The sequence below is a fragment of the Protopterus annectens genome, chromosome 6.part0 (assembly GCF_019279795.1).
Source record: "Protopterus annectens isolate FY-2018-M chromosome 6.part0, PAN1.0, whole genome shotgun sequence".
Taxonomy (NCBI): domain Eukaryota; kingdom Metazoa; phylum Chordata; order Ceratodontiformes; family Protopteridae; genus Protopterus; species Protopterus annectens.
This window is the reverse complement of record NC_056737.1, coordinates 1,713,126,174-1,713,141,661: the sequence shown is the minus strand read 5'-3', so window position 1 is coordinate 1,713,141,661 and position 15,488 is coordinate 1,713,126,174. Positions and strand designations below refer to the sequence as shown.

General features: G+C 36.0%; 1 protein-coding gene across 2 annotated transcripts in view; it reads left to right on the top strand.

Annotated features, from left to right (window-relative positions):
• Positions 1 to 15,488, top strand: part of MAP3K2 (mitogen-activated protein kinase kinase kinase 2) — a 2,021,635-nt gene that overhangs the window by 1,636,801 nt on the left and 369,346 nt on the right. For both annotated transcript variants that reach the window (XM_044075108.1, XM_044075107.1), the window contains exon 14: positions 6,010 to 6,213. In XM_044075108.1, the coding sequence (XP_043931043.1) occupies positions 6,010 to 6,213 (204 nt within the window). The remainder of the gene's footprint in view (positions 1 to 6,009; positions 6,214 to 15,488) is intronic.

Genomic DNA, 15,488 nt, shown 5'->3' with positions numbered 1-15,488 from the left:
TGAAAGAGGGGCTGCACATCAGTTCGAGGTCTGTGTTATAGACAAACTTTACATGAATCATAGGTTGGTACTAGGCTATCAGCCCTAGGGCCTATACAAGCCTAGCCATAATAATTCCCTGGCTATTTCTTCCCACACTATTTACTTCCCTGCTAGGCTAGGTGACATTAGAAATAGGACTGAGACAGTTGAATTGGAATGGATTTTGAAGATGCAGGCCAATAAAGGTTCCGGTCTCAATGAACACGTTCCCTTGAAACCTATCTTAAAATCACGTAGGCTGCATAGGTAGTCAATATGTGAATAGATTTATATATATATATATATATATATATATATATATATATATATATATATATATAGGCTGCATAGGTAGTCAATATGTGAATAGCTTTTTATATATTTATATAATATATATATACATATATATATGTGTGTGTATGTATATATATATATATATATATATATATATATATATATATGTGTGTGTGTGTGTGTGTGTGTAATTTCCCTTTTTTAGGTAATGTATGACAGAATTTTTAAAGTATATATGCAAGGTTTTTATAGATAATATGTGTGTGTCTATATATATATATATATATATATATATATATATATATATATATATATATATATATAGTTTGCTTTTAGTACTATGTCTGGTTCATCTAATTGGGTGTAGAGGTGTGTTTTTTAGGACTGCAGTTTGATTGGTTACTAGTATTTTAAAGTGTGTGCTTCTGACTCTTTCTTTGATCTGAAGCGATTCTTTACTTATCGTGAAAGCGCTTGTCTGAATTAAAAGTTTTTATTGGGTTCTTGCCCTCTGTGCTGAACACATGACTCCAGTTAATTTTACATAACTGTTTTGCTAACAGGTAATCTTTTTTAATCTTCTGTGCATTGGTTTGGATTTCACTTTGGCAGAATTTTCTAGCAACAATTTAAGCTTTATTACCGCATGATCACTGCATATCCACGTTGGTAAAACTTGACATGAAGTAACAGTCATTTCCTTAGGAACACAGTGTCTAGTATGTTTCATTCCTTGGTAGGCTTTTTACAATCTGAAGCAATGGTTTCTGAACATAAGTTGTAAATAATTTTCTTTACTAATGTTGTTGAATCAATACTATTCCAGTCTGCTTCTGATAAATTTAAGTCCCCAACCACTATTATTCTTTCCTCTTGTGTTTCATGCAAGAAGTGTATGAATTCCTTTAGGTGATCAGCACTTGGTTGGTCTGTACACTCTTACAGTTGTTAGATGTTCCAAGGTAATATTAATTGTAACAGTTACACAATCTGTAGTATTGGTGTTATAATTGAACATGTATATTGTAGATGTCACAACAATCTTTAATCACTATCGTAACACCTTCACCTGAATTTTTTGTTAGAAGGTCTGTTACAGTAAAACATTTCATTTGTACCCTGACAGAGCCAGTTTCCAGTCATTGTTTTCTAACCATGTTTCACAAACAATAACAGCATCTGTCATGTGAGAATGTAGAAATTTTCCAGAAAAAAAAATATTATTCATGCTCCTAGCATTAAAGACATCAGAGATGCATCTAATGTTATCTGAACTAAAATTTTGACCTGGCAAAAATCCTGTCTTATGTTTGTCAAATTCTGCTGCAAAAATTCTATTCCCTGGTCTTGACAGGTGCATGCCATCCTGTGTAAACGTGTGCCCAAAAATTAGACTTGGATGCCGTACACATTTCCATTTTTTAAAACTGGCCATTTTTTTTTTCATGTAGGTATTTATCCAAAAACTCTTTTAATTCACGGTTACCTGTCTCTCCTTTCTATGTGTAATTTGTGAAAAATATGGCCTAACACCTGTGCAAGCTATGCTCTCTTAGACTGCTGTAAATTCCCTACTAACAGTCAGAAAGAACCCTTGCAGATGAGATCATTTGTACCAACATGAGTAAAAACAGGTCCATATTTCCTTACCTTACAGCATTCCAAGGCCTATCTCACAACCTGTTTTGTTCCAGGCAAACATAACACTATTCAATGTTATTCTTTTCTCTGCAGATAGTATCATTTCTCTGGTAACTGAATCTCCAGTTACAAGTATATTAGTTCAGTAATGTCTTATCCATCGGTTGTTACAAAAGAATGATCGTTGTGTCCATTAGGTTTATTAATCCCACAGTTTTTATTGCTAGTTACATTTGCAAACGTACAGTTCTCATCCAGCTGGTTTTGCACTTACACAGTTTGAGCCTCTTTTTTTTTACAGTAATGTTCTTCAGTCCCTTCAAGTACGATTTTGATTTCTTCCTTTTCACCTGCCCTTTGCCTTTTTTTTTTTTTTAAATTATGCCTTTTTCTGTAGACTGTTTTCTGATAGAACATTGTTGTTCACTGTAATGTTTGTGCTAGGTAACAAGTGTCCTTTTAGCATGTATTCTTTTTGTGTTTTAGACATTAATCACTTTCTTCTTCTTCCTTGTTATTTGTTGTGAACAATTTTTTTTCTTTTCTTTTTTATTTTCTTCTGCATGCTTTATCCTGAATTCCAAAGTTGTCATCATTCGTCCAAGTTAATAGGGGTTAGGTGAACTTTACTGACAGTAAACACATCCTTTCCTAAATGTATTCCGTTTCCACTTTAGTCTGATCAGTTGAATAATATTAGGCAGTCAATACATGCAACTACAGTTCTCCAAGCTGTGCCAGTTGCATAAGTGCAATCATCATTGGTAAGTCTAGCTTTAATAGTGGCAATGGTAAGCAAATCATCCACCTTTTTACATGAAGAACGCAGGTCACCAATGTTATCAGGTGTTACCTTAAATATTGATAGCGTTTAGTATGCTGTGCAAGATTCTTCTGCATTAGCAAATCATTAATAGCATACTTATTTAAGGAATCCATTTTCAGCTACAAACAAATGAAGAATACAGAAAGAAAGGGATGATCAAAATCAGTTACCATAAAATTCAGAGAGATATTAAGTCCACTTGTATGAGAAATCGTACAAACAGTATGCAACTAAATTAAATTTAGTACAATAAAGTCATCACTGTGAACTTACCGTACCAGTTGTGCCATTCACAAAACTGGATTTCCTTTACATTGAGTGCAGTAGCTTCTGCTGAATTTCACTCACAGTAGCACCTTGTTATAACAGATATAGCAGTAAATAAACCAACACAGAATTGTTTCATATACACTCTTGATTGTCCTTTCTGCAGTCTGTGTAAAGTTATAGCTGACAAAGCCCCTTGGTATGACTAAAGTTTGCCTGTCTAAAATCTGCCCCATTCTAACAACAAACAGTGACATTTAGAGGTGAAACAAAAAAAATATATAAATCAAAGTAAATCTTGTCTACAATCCATCACTTTCTTCCCACAGACAGTGAAAAACAGATGTAAAAAGTCAAATATAAATAAAAATAAATCTTTTACCAGGCAGTTGCACAGTCAGTAACAAACCAACACAGAATTATATCAGATAAGCTCTGGATTCCAGTCATTTATTGTTATGAGCACAGTCACACAGCTGTACTACTGCCTCCACTGTGCTTTGCTTGTAGGCTGTATTTCTGCCAAAGACTGACTGTTTTGTGTTTTGCTAACAAGATCGCGTACATGGGAGTCGGGGAGGGTTGTTTCTGTACATAAAGGCAGAATTCTTTGACAGGAAACAGTCTCAAGTATGCAAGAGACATCCTTTAGCTTTTGGGCCTGATGCAAGCTTTAGTTTCAGAGGTGCTGCTGACCAAGTCTTGCAGTCTGTCACCTGGGTTCTAGCTGGAACCAACACATGGAAAGTGGAAAGTCTTTTGGATATTATCTGCATATCCCTTTAAGGTCTTTGCTGATCTGGAATGGAGAGTGAACCCTGGTAACCTGCCTTACGAGGGTCTTTTCTCTTTTCCTTCCCCAGAAGTTGATGCTTCTTTTTAGAATTCAGATCCATACCCAACTTGTGTGTCACTCTGGGACCCACAATCCTAATAAATGTAGAAACTTCACATCAGTTTTCTGGTCCGAATTGCCTTTCAGAAGGCTTCTTTTTTTTCACTGTGCCTCTCTCATTTTCCGAAAGTTCAGAATTTTAGGTTGGCAACACACAGCTGTCAAGTTATGCTATTGCCATAGCATTTCAAGCGGCTCACACATATATTACCACAGTCCACGGTTATCATTTATTATCCATTTCTGCTAGTGCTTGCTGTTTCAGATGATAGAAGTTTTATTTGTGCAGGGTCCCAACTAATTTCTTGACTACATTTTTTTTTTTTTTCAGAAGCAAGTTTTAAATATTTCCCAAAGTTCACCTCACAGGCATTTCTGCCTTTAAAGTCTTGTACAGCAGAAAAGCATAACCAAACTAAATATTGTCAAGACGTTGAGGGTTTATAGGCTTAAACCTCCTTTTCCATGCTATGGATTTAGACTTTGCTCTGGAACGTGTGACTTTACCTAGTTTCTTATGACCTCATCAGTTCATGTCCTTCAGTGCCTAGTTTCTTTCTTAGTCCCTTCTGATTTATATTCCCTCTTTGTCAGAAGTGAAAAGAAAACATTTGTGTATACTATATGTTCTCTCTCTGGGGGTGTGTTTTAGAATTTTCTTAACATTTTCTATTTGGGCTCCTACACTTTTATGTCACAGACAGGGGTTATACTGTGACTTTCTAAGTTTTGCTTTCTTTCTTCCTACTCTTTGTATACACCTTTCTTTAGTTCTTCCAGGAGCATTCCGCCACTTCAGTTTTACAGAAGATGGTAGGTATACTCAGATTTTAGCTTTATTTGTGAGGGCGTGTTGCCAATTCCTCAAACGTGTTATCTTGATTTCCTGGACTACTTGCAGAGCATAGAATTTAAGTAGTCTGTGGCCTGCAACACTTAATGGCCATACTTGAGTGCCATGTTCACTTTGTGCCTGAATACTACAGCATCATTTTTCACTTCTTACATCTGTATGTGCGTGCTTGAAGGATTCTGCCACTGATAAATATCAATTAACCCTGGGTAATAGTGGGATCATGTGCGAGTTATTTTGTGGTGCGTATATGGGTTTCATTTACCATCTGTAACAAAAAGACGGTTCACTTGAAAGATTACTTGGAACTTGTAAAACTTTCGATATGAATAGCATTTTCCCAAGTTCTTTTTGGCTTTGATAAACTAGTAAGATACTTAGCAGGTAGATGCAGAGTATTGGAAGAGTAGTCGTAGGCCATGTCAAAATTTAAAAGCCAGATGTTCTTTAAAATAGATTTCTTGCATTTTAATCTGCTCATTTTAATGTATTTTTGGGTATGTATGCTTGAGGTGTCTTTATTAGTAAAGCTTTAAGGGATCCACCATGAGTAAAATAAGCTATGAAATAAGTTATGGTCCCACTCCAATGCTTAAAGGACAACATGATGATTGACATTTGCTAGCATTTTGTTCCATTCATTTCTAAGTGGTCAAGAAATGTGCAATACACGTCATCTGCTGTGAGGTCTGTCCACTATAGAATGGGACAATGCACTCAAGTCCACTAAGCAGTTTGACCAAGAAAAGCTGTTTCATTTTGGATTTTATGAAAACTAAAAGACAAAATCACTAATGTGAATAAACATTTTTGAAGAAAACTGACTAAAAGCAATTTTCTTTTTTCTGAAATTTGTTAAAACTTCTGATTGAACAAATTTTGAAAGAAATCCATCTTATCTTATTGAGTTTCTGTCAAGAAGTAAGGGTTCATTCTGTTAAACTATAGAATGAAGAGTTTGATCATTGTGTTTTAATCTGTGGGTCCTAACTCACTTTGTACAAGTACTTTACTTTTGGGGGTGACCTGTTATTACTGGATTGGTGAAGTGGCTTTAGAATTACATGCCACTGTTCAAGTAGGCACTGTGATTGTGTGAACATTTCTTTGATATTTTGATTCCATTCACAAACAGCTAAAGCTTGTTGTATATGACAATTTGATGAGTTTAATAATTTATTACATTTGTGCATTTTTGTCTTTTGTTTGTAGGTCGTAAAACCTTCCCTAGGGCTCGAAGGACACAGGGTACCAGTTTCCGATCTCCAATCAGTTTTAGCCCAACAGATCATTCTGCAAGTACCAGCAGTGGAAGCAGTATCTTTACTCCAGAGTATGAAGATGTCTGGATGAGGAGAGGAAGTGACATTGACAATCCAACACTTTGCATGGACATCAGCCCACCAAGTAGCCGCTGTAAGGCTCATTGCTTTGCTGTAAACGTATATATATATTTTTTAAGGAATGCTAAACACTTTCTTCCCAATGCAACTGCTGGCATGGCATAATTCTGAAATTGCCTACAGGAATGTTGTTTTGGATATATAGGATCCAGCTGCCTACAGGAATGTTGTTTTGGATATATAGGATCCAGCTTCAAGTAGGTTTTTGTTTTTCATTGTAACTGTTAGTAGATTCAAATCAGGTTCTTCAGTATGAAGGACACTTCATTTGCGCACTTGAATCTTTTATCCTGCAGATGAACGATGATAATCAGATTTTTAAGATTAAAATTTACAGTTAGACTATATTCACATGTGCCATTTGAAGTATAGGTCCAGGGCTTGTCAGCATCTTTACTTGTACAAACAGTGTAGTGCCAGACATGTTGAGCATTTATTTAATTGATTTATTGCTTTTGTTTGTCAGCATGGTCCAACTGGGTACAAAGCTGTTTTTCCAGCAGAGGCCCAGGGAGAAAAGCTCCAATGATAGTGTTTTGGTACAGTAGTAATATACAATAGTAAAATGTACAATGGTAAAATACAAAAAAAAGTTTCCTTTTCCCTGGCAGAATCTCTAAATGGTCCATATGGAAAAAGTTTTACCCTTGTTAAACACACAAATAAAACTAAATGAGTGTTAAAGAGCGCTTGGCTGTGAAATAACTTAAGACCTATCAATATATATATAATACTGCATCTGATGTTGCCAATTTTCGCTCATTTCTCAACATATCAGTTTGGATCGGATCTTTGGATCTGACTCAGCTACTGTTTTTACAGCTCATGGATACTACAAGCTCTCGAGCTCCTCCCTTATGCACAATGCAGCAGGTCCCCCTCATTCCCCAGATCTCGTTTGTCGCTATTGTGTACAGATGTGGTCGCTGCAGCTCTCAGGCATTTGTTTAAAAAGATACATTTTCTTATGATATATACTTCTCTTTTCACTAAGTTTCTCTTCCCTTTACCTCCCTTTTTAACATTAATCTTGTGATTATTCCTTGTCTTTTTTCTTACAGTTTGGTAGTCCTTGATTACCGTTGCTGTAATCTATTTCTTACCATTTTTTGGTAAATTCTTGTAATACCGTTGTTGGTATCCCTTTTCTCTTGTCTTTATTGTTAAATAAAAAAAAAATATATATATATATATATATGTATGTATGTATATATAAATATATATATATATATATATATATATATATATATATATATATATACACACAGAATCAAAGAGAAACTACTAACATTACTATTAGTAATAATGGTCAACAAGAAAGGAGACTGAATAAAACAAGGCCTAATGAAGGCTCAATTTTAATACAAGAAGGAGAACAATTTGAAGTTGAAGAGACTGGTTTAATCTGAAAGGCTCAAAAACCGTGAACATCAGGGTGATAGAAATAATAAGCAACATAATCAGGATATTTATAAACCATGCAGATGCAACCAAAGGAGGGGGGATATCAGTATAGAGGGAAAGGGAGGGGGAAGGGTTACAATTGAACAATGAACTTAATGAAGTTTATGACACCTTTGAGCATGTTGTAGAAGAATTTAGTAATGAAGAGGTCACAGATGTTAAGCCCATAATAATATACAGTAGCACAAAAGATTTTAAAGTGTTCAATTTTTCTAGAACTAACATAGGTGAAGAAATGGTGAATGTGCTTAGTAAAGGCCTGACATTTGTTCCAGTAAAACGCCCGAATTTGGCTGATATATTAATTGATTTAAAATTGTTCTTGAGAAAAATGAACTTGAAGATATTATTTGGAACTAATAATGTGTTGGATGAAGAATTATTACGAGGAAGTAGTACATACAACCCCCACTATACCCCACATTGTTGCTATATGAGAAAATATGTGAAATTGACATTAGGCACATTTTAACAAAAGTGGGACATTTAAGGATAATCTAACTAAGGAAGAGAGGAACAATTTAGAAATTCTAATGCAGCAATCCTTAAGAATTATGAAACCAAATAAAGGGGGGGATTAGTAATAATGGATGTATATGACTATGAAAGAAGAATGGATGAAATTTTATGTCAAGACGCATATCAAGAAGTTAGCAGAAATGAACTTAATACAGCCTATAAAAGAATATGGTTTACTTAATGACATGTTTTTAGAAAACAGAATAACCATGGATGAATATAATTATCTGAATAATATCGCCCCAGTGATTCCAACTATTTTTGGATCACCAAAGCCACACAAGAGTGTGGAAAATCCGCCAACGTGACCCATAGTAGATGGACGTAATTCCATCTCCTATGCGGCAGCAAAATACCTTGATAAAATGAAAAAGTTAATAATGAGCTGTTCCCAGATATGCAAGGACTCATGGCACTTTTTAGATATTATGTATGGTAAAGAGTATACAAATGATAGTTTATTTCTCACAATTGACATAAAAAATGTGTTTACTTGTATACCTCATGATGAAGGGTTGGAAGCTGTTAGCACATTCTTGCATAAGCAAGGGGTTACACAAGCAAAATTAACTTGTATGTTGATTTGTTTGAAATTATATTAAAAAAATAACTTTATCCAGTTTATGAAACAGCAATATTTGCAACAGGTTGGAGTAGCCATGGGGTCGCCATTTTTGCTAATATTGTAATGGCAGTCTGAGAAGAACAATATGTATTTAACAGCTCATATGCACAAAACATCCAGGTCTATCTCAGATTTTTGGATGATATTTTTATTTTGTGGCGGGGTGATCAAGAAATATTAAGCAATTTTATTGAATACATTAATAATACAACTACATATTTGCAGTTCATGCGTGAAGTAGAAAAAACTAGCATCAATTATGTGGATGTTAATCTCACTAAAGATACAATGAATAAAAGGTATACTGCTAAAATTTACAGAAAATCAACTTACTCAAATAAATTTTTGCATTTCAACAGTGCCCATACATTTGGAAATAAGAAAGCGGTTGTAAAAGGACAATTTGTAAGGGCAGCAAAAATGGTAACTTTAGAACAGGATTTTGAAAATGAATGTGATAAATTAATAGGAATCAGGATCCAGTTTCAAAAAACAGTTTTAATAGTAGTCAGACTGACACACACACAAGCACTTTCACAATCAGCTTCCTCAGGTGAATAAAGTGCAGTTAATAAAACACCTGTTTTATAGTAGTAAAAATCACATGACTTGTAATAATTAATTTTAAAGAAACATTTGCATTTCATGAAATAACCCTTTCAATAAAGTGCATATGCGAAACTCATAAATATAAAAATTCACATAACGAAACTCGTGTAAAAAATTCATATAAGAATGTTTAAAAATATCAAAACAAATATGCACAAAAACTACAATTCATGTACATATATCTGTGTAAATGTTATAAGACTTAAAATTCATCTGAGTAGGGGTTGTGCTTTAAGAATGGGTCTTATAGGGATGTGGTCATTAAGACCAAGTCCCACATCTGCCCTAAGTCTTATGATCCATTCCGCTTCAAGTGTTTCAGTTCTTATTCTAACATCACCTCCCCTCCTATTTTCAAAGCATCTGGCTATTGTCATAAACTTAAAATTATGATGTAGGGAGGGTAGGGCTAAACCATTTTTTTCAGAAAATGTTAGCGCTACAACAAGTCATCAAGGGAATAAGAAACACACTTCCCACAAACTAAAGATGTGTTTAAGCTATTCTAGGAACATTAGGGCATATACAGATATCTTTAACAGATATTGGGACATTCTTATGATAAATGAACAAGTTAGCAGACATTTGGATATAAGACCACAATTCACTTTTAAAAACAAGAAATCTCTAAAGAGAAGGCTATGCACTATCAGAGATGACATTAGGACACAAAGTATGGGAGGCACTAAAGCCTGCAGAAACTGTCAGTACTGCAAATACATTTTAGAAGAGACTGACTTCATGCACCCAGATACGGGTGAGATGTTTTATTTTAGGGCATCTGCAACGTGTGATAGTTTCCATCTAGTTTATTAAGCTGTCTGTCAAGTGTGCTGCAAGTTTTATGTAGGGAAAACGGACAGGCAACTTAAACTTAGGCTTAGGGAACATTTATATCACATTAGGAAACAAAGTGCACATAACGCGTTAGCGAAACATGTCAAAGAAATGGATATACATCATAATTTTAAGTTTATGACAATAGCCAGATGCTTTGAAAATAGGAGGGGAGGTGATGTTAGAATAAGAACTGAAACACTTGAAGCGGAAGGGATCATAAGACTTGGGGCAGATGTGGGACATGGTCTTAATGACCATATGTAAGACCCATTCTTAAAGCACGACCCCTACACAGATGAATTTTAAGTCTTATAACTTTTAGACAGATATATGTACATGAATTGTAGTTTTTGTGTATATTTGTTTTGATATTTTTATACATTCGTATATGATTTTTTTACATGAGTTTCGTTATGTGAATTTTTATATTTATATTTGAGTTTTGCATATGCACTTTATTGAAAGGGTTATTTCATGAAATGCAAATGTTTCTTTAAAATTAATTATTACAAGTCGAGATTTTTACTACTATAAAACAGGTGTTTTATGTAACTGCACTTTATTCACCTGAGGAAGCTGATTGTGAAAGTGCTTGTGTGTGTGTCAGTCTGACTACTATTAAAACTGGTTTTTGAAACTGGAGCCAGATCTCTACAAGTTTTTTGCCTTATTGGAATACTTGGACTTGTTCTTCATTACAGTGGAGATCCCTGTAACTCGTTGGTTTGTGCGTAGAAATTAATAGGAATGTTTTCAAAAAGAGGGTATCTTGCTGACATGTTGTGTGAACTATACAAAGAAGTTAAAAATAAAAGAAAGAATGGACATTTCACACCTAAATTGGGAAACAAAGGAGAGCAATTATTTAATAATGAAAAAGATAAAGTAATAGACACTATGGTTCTGTTTATAACACCATATAATATACACTTTCAGGAAATCAGAATGATCATGTCCAAAAATTGGATGATAGTACAGGAAGATGTACAGATTAGGGGCAAGCTGGAACAAGTTTTAAAATAATAGCAAAAAGAGGAACGATCTTTAAAAGCATTGTTAGAAAGAAATAAGTCTGGTAATATAGCAAAAACGCAACAAGGGTATATGAAAAAATGTGGGAGGTGCAGTTATTGCAGATACATTCAAGAAGGACAATTTGTTACAATAAAAGGAAAGATTTATTATATAAAAGGGAGATACAATTGTAATTTGAATGGATTGATATATATATATATATATATATATATATATATATATATATATATATAGCTTTGTGCCAGCAGTGTCAGGCTTATTATGTAGCACGTACAACTCGTATGTTAAGAGAGAAAATATACTAACACATATATGCAATAAGAAAGGAGAATACTAATAACGCACTAGCTAAGCACACACAGGAATGTATAGGACATGAATTTAAATTTTCAGTATTGCAACAAGTAAAAATGCCTGAAAGAGGCAGCACATGGGAGCTCTTATTAGATAAGGCTGAACTTGGTTAGCAGTTAAATTTATTTTCCTATGCATGGCCAGGACTGAATATGTGTAATATCAGCACTATATTAAAATTAAGGGCATTAAATAGATAGAATGAGTGTTTTTGGTATGAAATCAGTTTTTTTATAGGCTTGTTCAAACTAAAAAAGTATTTAAAATATTTAAATTAGTGTGTATTTAAATGTATGATATTTATAGAAGGGATATATATATACACACACACACATATATATATATATATATATATAAATATATATATATGTGTGTGTATATATATATATATATATATATATATATATATATATATATATATATATATATATAATCTATGTTTTTTTTGTGTATATTTTTAAGGAATTTTAAAGAATTTGTGACATTAATTTTTGGCGCCTTTTTTACTATTTAAATGGTGTAAGTTGAAGAGTAATTTGTCTGATGAACTTTACTATTGAGTAAATGAAAAGCGCTTAACATTAACAAGTGTAGCGGGCTTTTTTTCTTGGAACTGCTTTTTGTGTGTATTCACGGGTTTGTTCAGTGTTTTTGGCTATAAGTTCCTGTTGATGCTACAGTTGTGGCTTCAGCCATGAGGAAGATGCTGGCAGAGCAGTACTCTTCTGTCCATCTCCCGGACAGAGAGTCTAGGTGTTTGACAGATTCGGGAAGTATATTTTCACCTCCATGACTTTTGCAAGACTTGACTAAAGAGCTTTCCAAATCCCTGTCCGAGTCCATGTATGTGGAGGACTACAAGACATCTTTACAACTGGCCACTCTTCTGTCCGTATTTATAGCATCCGTGAGAATAATTTCCCATGCTGCTGGGCAGTTGATTCAGGCATAGCCATTAGGAAACATGCTTGGACACACTTGTGCAACTTTGAGGAGCCTTTCAAGTCTTCATTCATCAATGCTTCATTTGATGGATCGTCTTTATTTTTATTTGGCCCTACTGTTAAGGAAACGCTTTCCTGGAGAGAAGAGGATTGAAAGACTTTGTCTGCTATAGAGATACGCTTTTCTACTTCTCAGCTATCCTTTTCCAGAAATCCGTGAGGAGGTAAGAAAATGTGGTTTCGTAAGTCCGAGGGTCCTTTACAGGATTCACATAAGAATATCTCTCCCAGAGGCAGAGGGGGAGTTCTAATGGAAGATGCTGTCCTTGTGGCAGGCATGCCTGCAGAACCAGGGATGTTCTTCATGGTTCTCTGTTGCAGTCATTATATTTGGGTTATCTGCTTGCAGGTAGCCCTCAGTCGGCCTGATTAACAAAGTTTTGGGTCCTGCATTGGTTGCTGTCCCTTCTTCCACGACGTCAGGTCATCAGGGGTGTAAAACATGCAGCCGACACCTTTACATCAGTCTTTCTTGCCGTGCGGTGCCCAAAGCAGAAGCAGTTTACAACTGGCCACTCTTCTGTCCATATTTATAGCATCCGTGAGAATAATTTCCCATGCTGCTGGGCAGTTGATTCAGGCATAGCCATTAGGAAACATGCTTGGACACACTTGTGCAACTTTGAGGAGCCTTTCAAGTCTTCATTCATCAATGCTTCATTTGATGGATCGTCTTTATTTTTATTTGGCCCTACTGTTAAGGAAACGCTTTACTGGAGAGAAGAAGATTGAAAGACCTTGTCTGCTATAGGGATACGCTTTTCTACTTCTCAGCTATCCTTTTCCAGAAATCTGTGAGGAGGTAAGAAAATGTGGTTTCGTAAGTCCGAGGGTCCTTTACAGGATTCACATAAGAATATCTCCCCCAGAGGCAGAGGGGGAGTTCTAATGGAATATGCTGTCCTTGTGGCAGGCATGCCTGCAGAAACAGGGATGTTCTTCATGTTTCTCTGTTGCAGTCATTATATTTGGGTTATCTGCTTGCAGGTAGCCCTCAGTTGGCCTGATTAACAAAGTATTGGGTCCTGCGGCGGTTGCTGTCCCTTCTTCCATGACGTCGGGTCATCAGGGGTGTAAAACATGCAGCCGACACCTTTACATCAGTCTTTCTTGCCGTGCGGTGCCCAAAGCAGAAGCAGTTCGCAAGTGCCGGTCGGCCGACTCCTGAAATTTTTCGTTTTCGAGTTTCAGAACTGAAGTTTTCAACTAAAGTTAAGTACCTCGTTGGGGAAACTTTTTCTTGCTCCTTACCGATGTCAGTAAAAGTTAATTGCATTACTTGTGGAAAGCAAATACCTCATAAAGATTTTCATTCCTACTGTATTCCTTGCCTAGGCCCTGACCATGACGTACCTTGCTGTCGGTTTTGTGCTTTATTTAATCAGCACACTATCCGTTGTCGGTATATTTTTGCCTCTAAATATTTCGGTTCTTGGTTTAATTATCCAGAAATGTCGTTGGTTACCATCTGACTACCAGGATTCCAAAAAGCGCAAAGATAAAGACAGAGACAGGCCCCAAGGTCCAAAACTGCCGATGATGCTTCTCCTAAACCAGTCGCCAGTTCGCCGGAACTCGGTGAGGTGCTTTTGCAGCCCCTGATACCCGCTACTTCTGATTCGCAGGCCTCTACTGAAACCCATTCGGAGTCCGGTATGCCACGAGATGCTTCAACTATGGAACCCGCGGATGTCTCTACCTTGGATGGGTCCAGAGCCACTGTGCAGGTACCGGCTTCTGAAGGTGCATTCAGGCCTACGGACTTGAATATTAAACTGATGCCTCCTTCTTCTCTTAGGCCTAAATCTCGAACCATGCATAAAAAAACAATGCCCAGGCCACATGCTCAGGCCTCTATGCCTAAAAAGCAAATTATAAGAATGGCTGAAGATCTAATAACTCTAATCAGGGGTAGCCAACACCCCCCCCCCTTTCTAAGAGACCTAGGACCGAAGTGGTTTATGAATCTTCTGACCAGGATTCTGTTTTTTCTGATTCTTCTGATGATCTGGATTTGTCCTTATCTATTTATGAGGATTCTGATGCAGAGGACTCAATTCCCTCTGCTTCCCCTCCAGAGGATTTTTCCTTTGGGGAAACCTTACATACTCTAAGGGAGCATTTCCACTGGGAAAACCAGGATTTTTCTGATTCAAAAAAGAGGTTTAGGGATTTCTTACTCATACCTCAACATAGGCCTTTAGCTATTCCTCCTGTACTATTCATTGTTGATGATTTTTTGGAATCTAGTTTGGCCCCTGATTCCTTGCTTCCTGCTCCCAGAAAACCAGACAGATACTACAGGTCCCTGAGTCACACAAGTTCCTTTTTAAAAATCCTATTGCGGATCCAGAGACTATGTCACAGGGGCCCAAGGGCATTAAGGCTTCTACTGCTAAAAATCCTACCCCTTCTGATAGAGACTTGAGGGCGCTGGATAGATGGGGTAATAAGGTTTACACTTCTAAAACCTTGGCCATTAGGGCTTTAAACTGCCAGTTTCATATGTTAAAGTATCAGCAACATGTTATTGGATTGCCTAAACAGAAAATGATGTTGATTCCTGACTGTGTGGAAAATAAAGAATTACAGGATTTAATGCATTCTGCTGAACAAGTTGGAAAACATACTTTGCAATGTGGTTTTGATCCATTAGAGGCCTCTTGCAAGGCCGCTGTTACTGGGTCTGTGCTCAGAAGGCATGTTTGGCTTAAGGAGCAATCTTTGCCTGATCATGTTAAAGCTAAATTGTTGGATGCTCCCTTAAATCAGGACCGCCTGTTTGGCAACAAGGCTGAGGAAGTTCTTAAAAAGATGGAAGATGAAGCTAAATCTTTG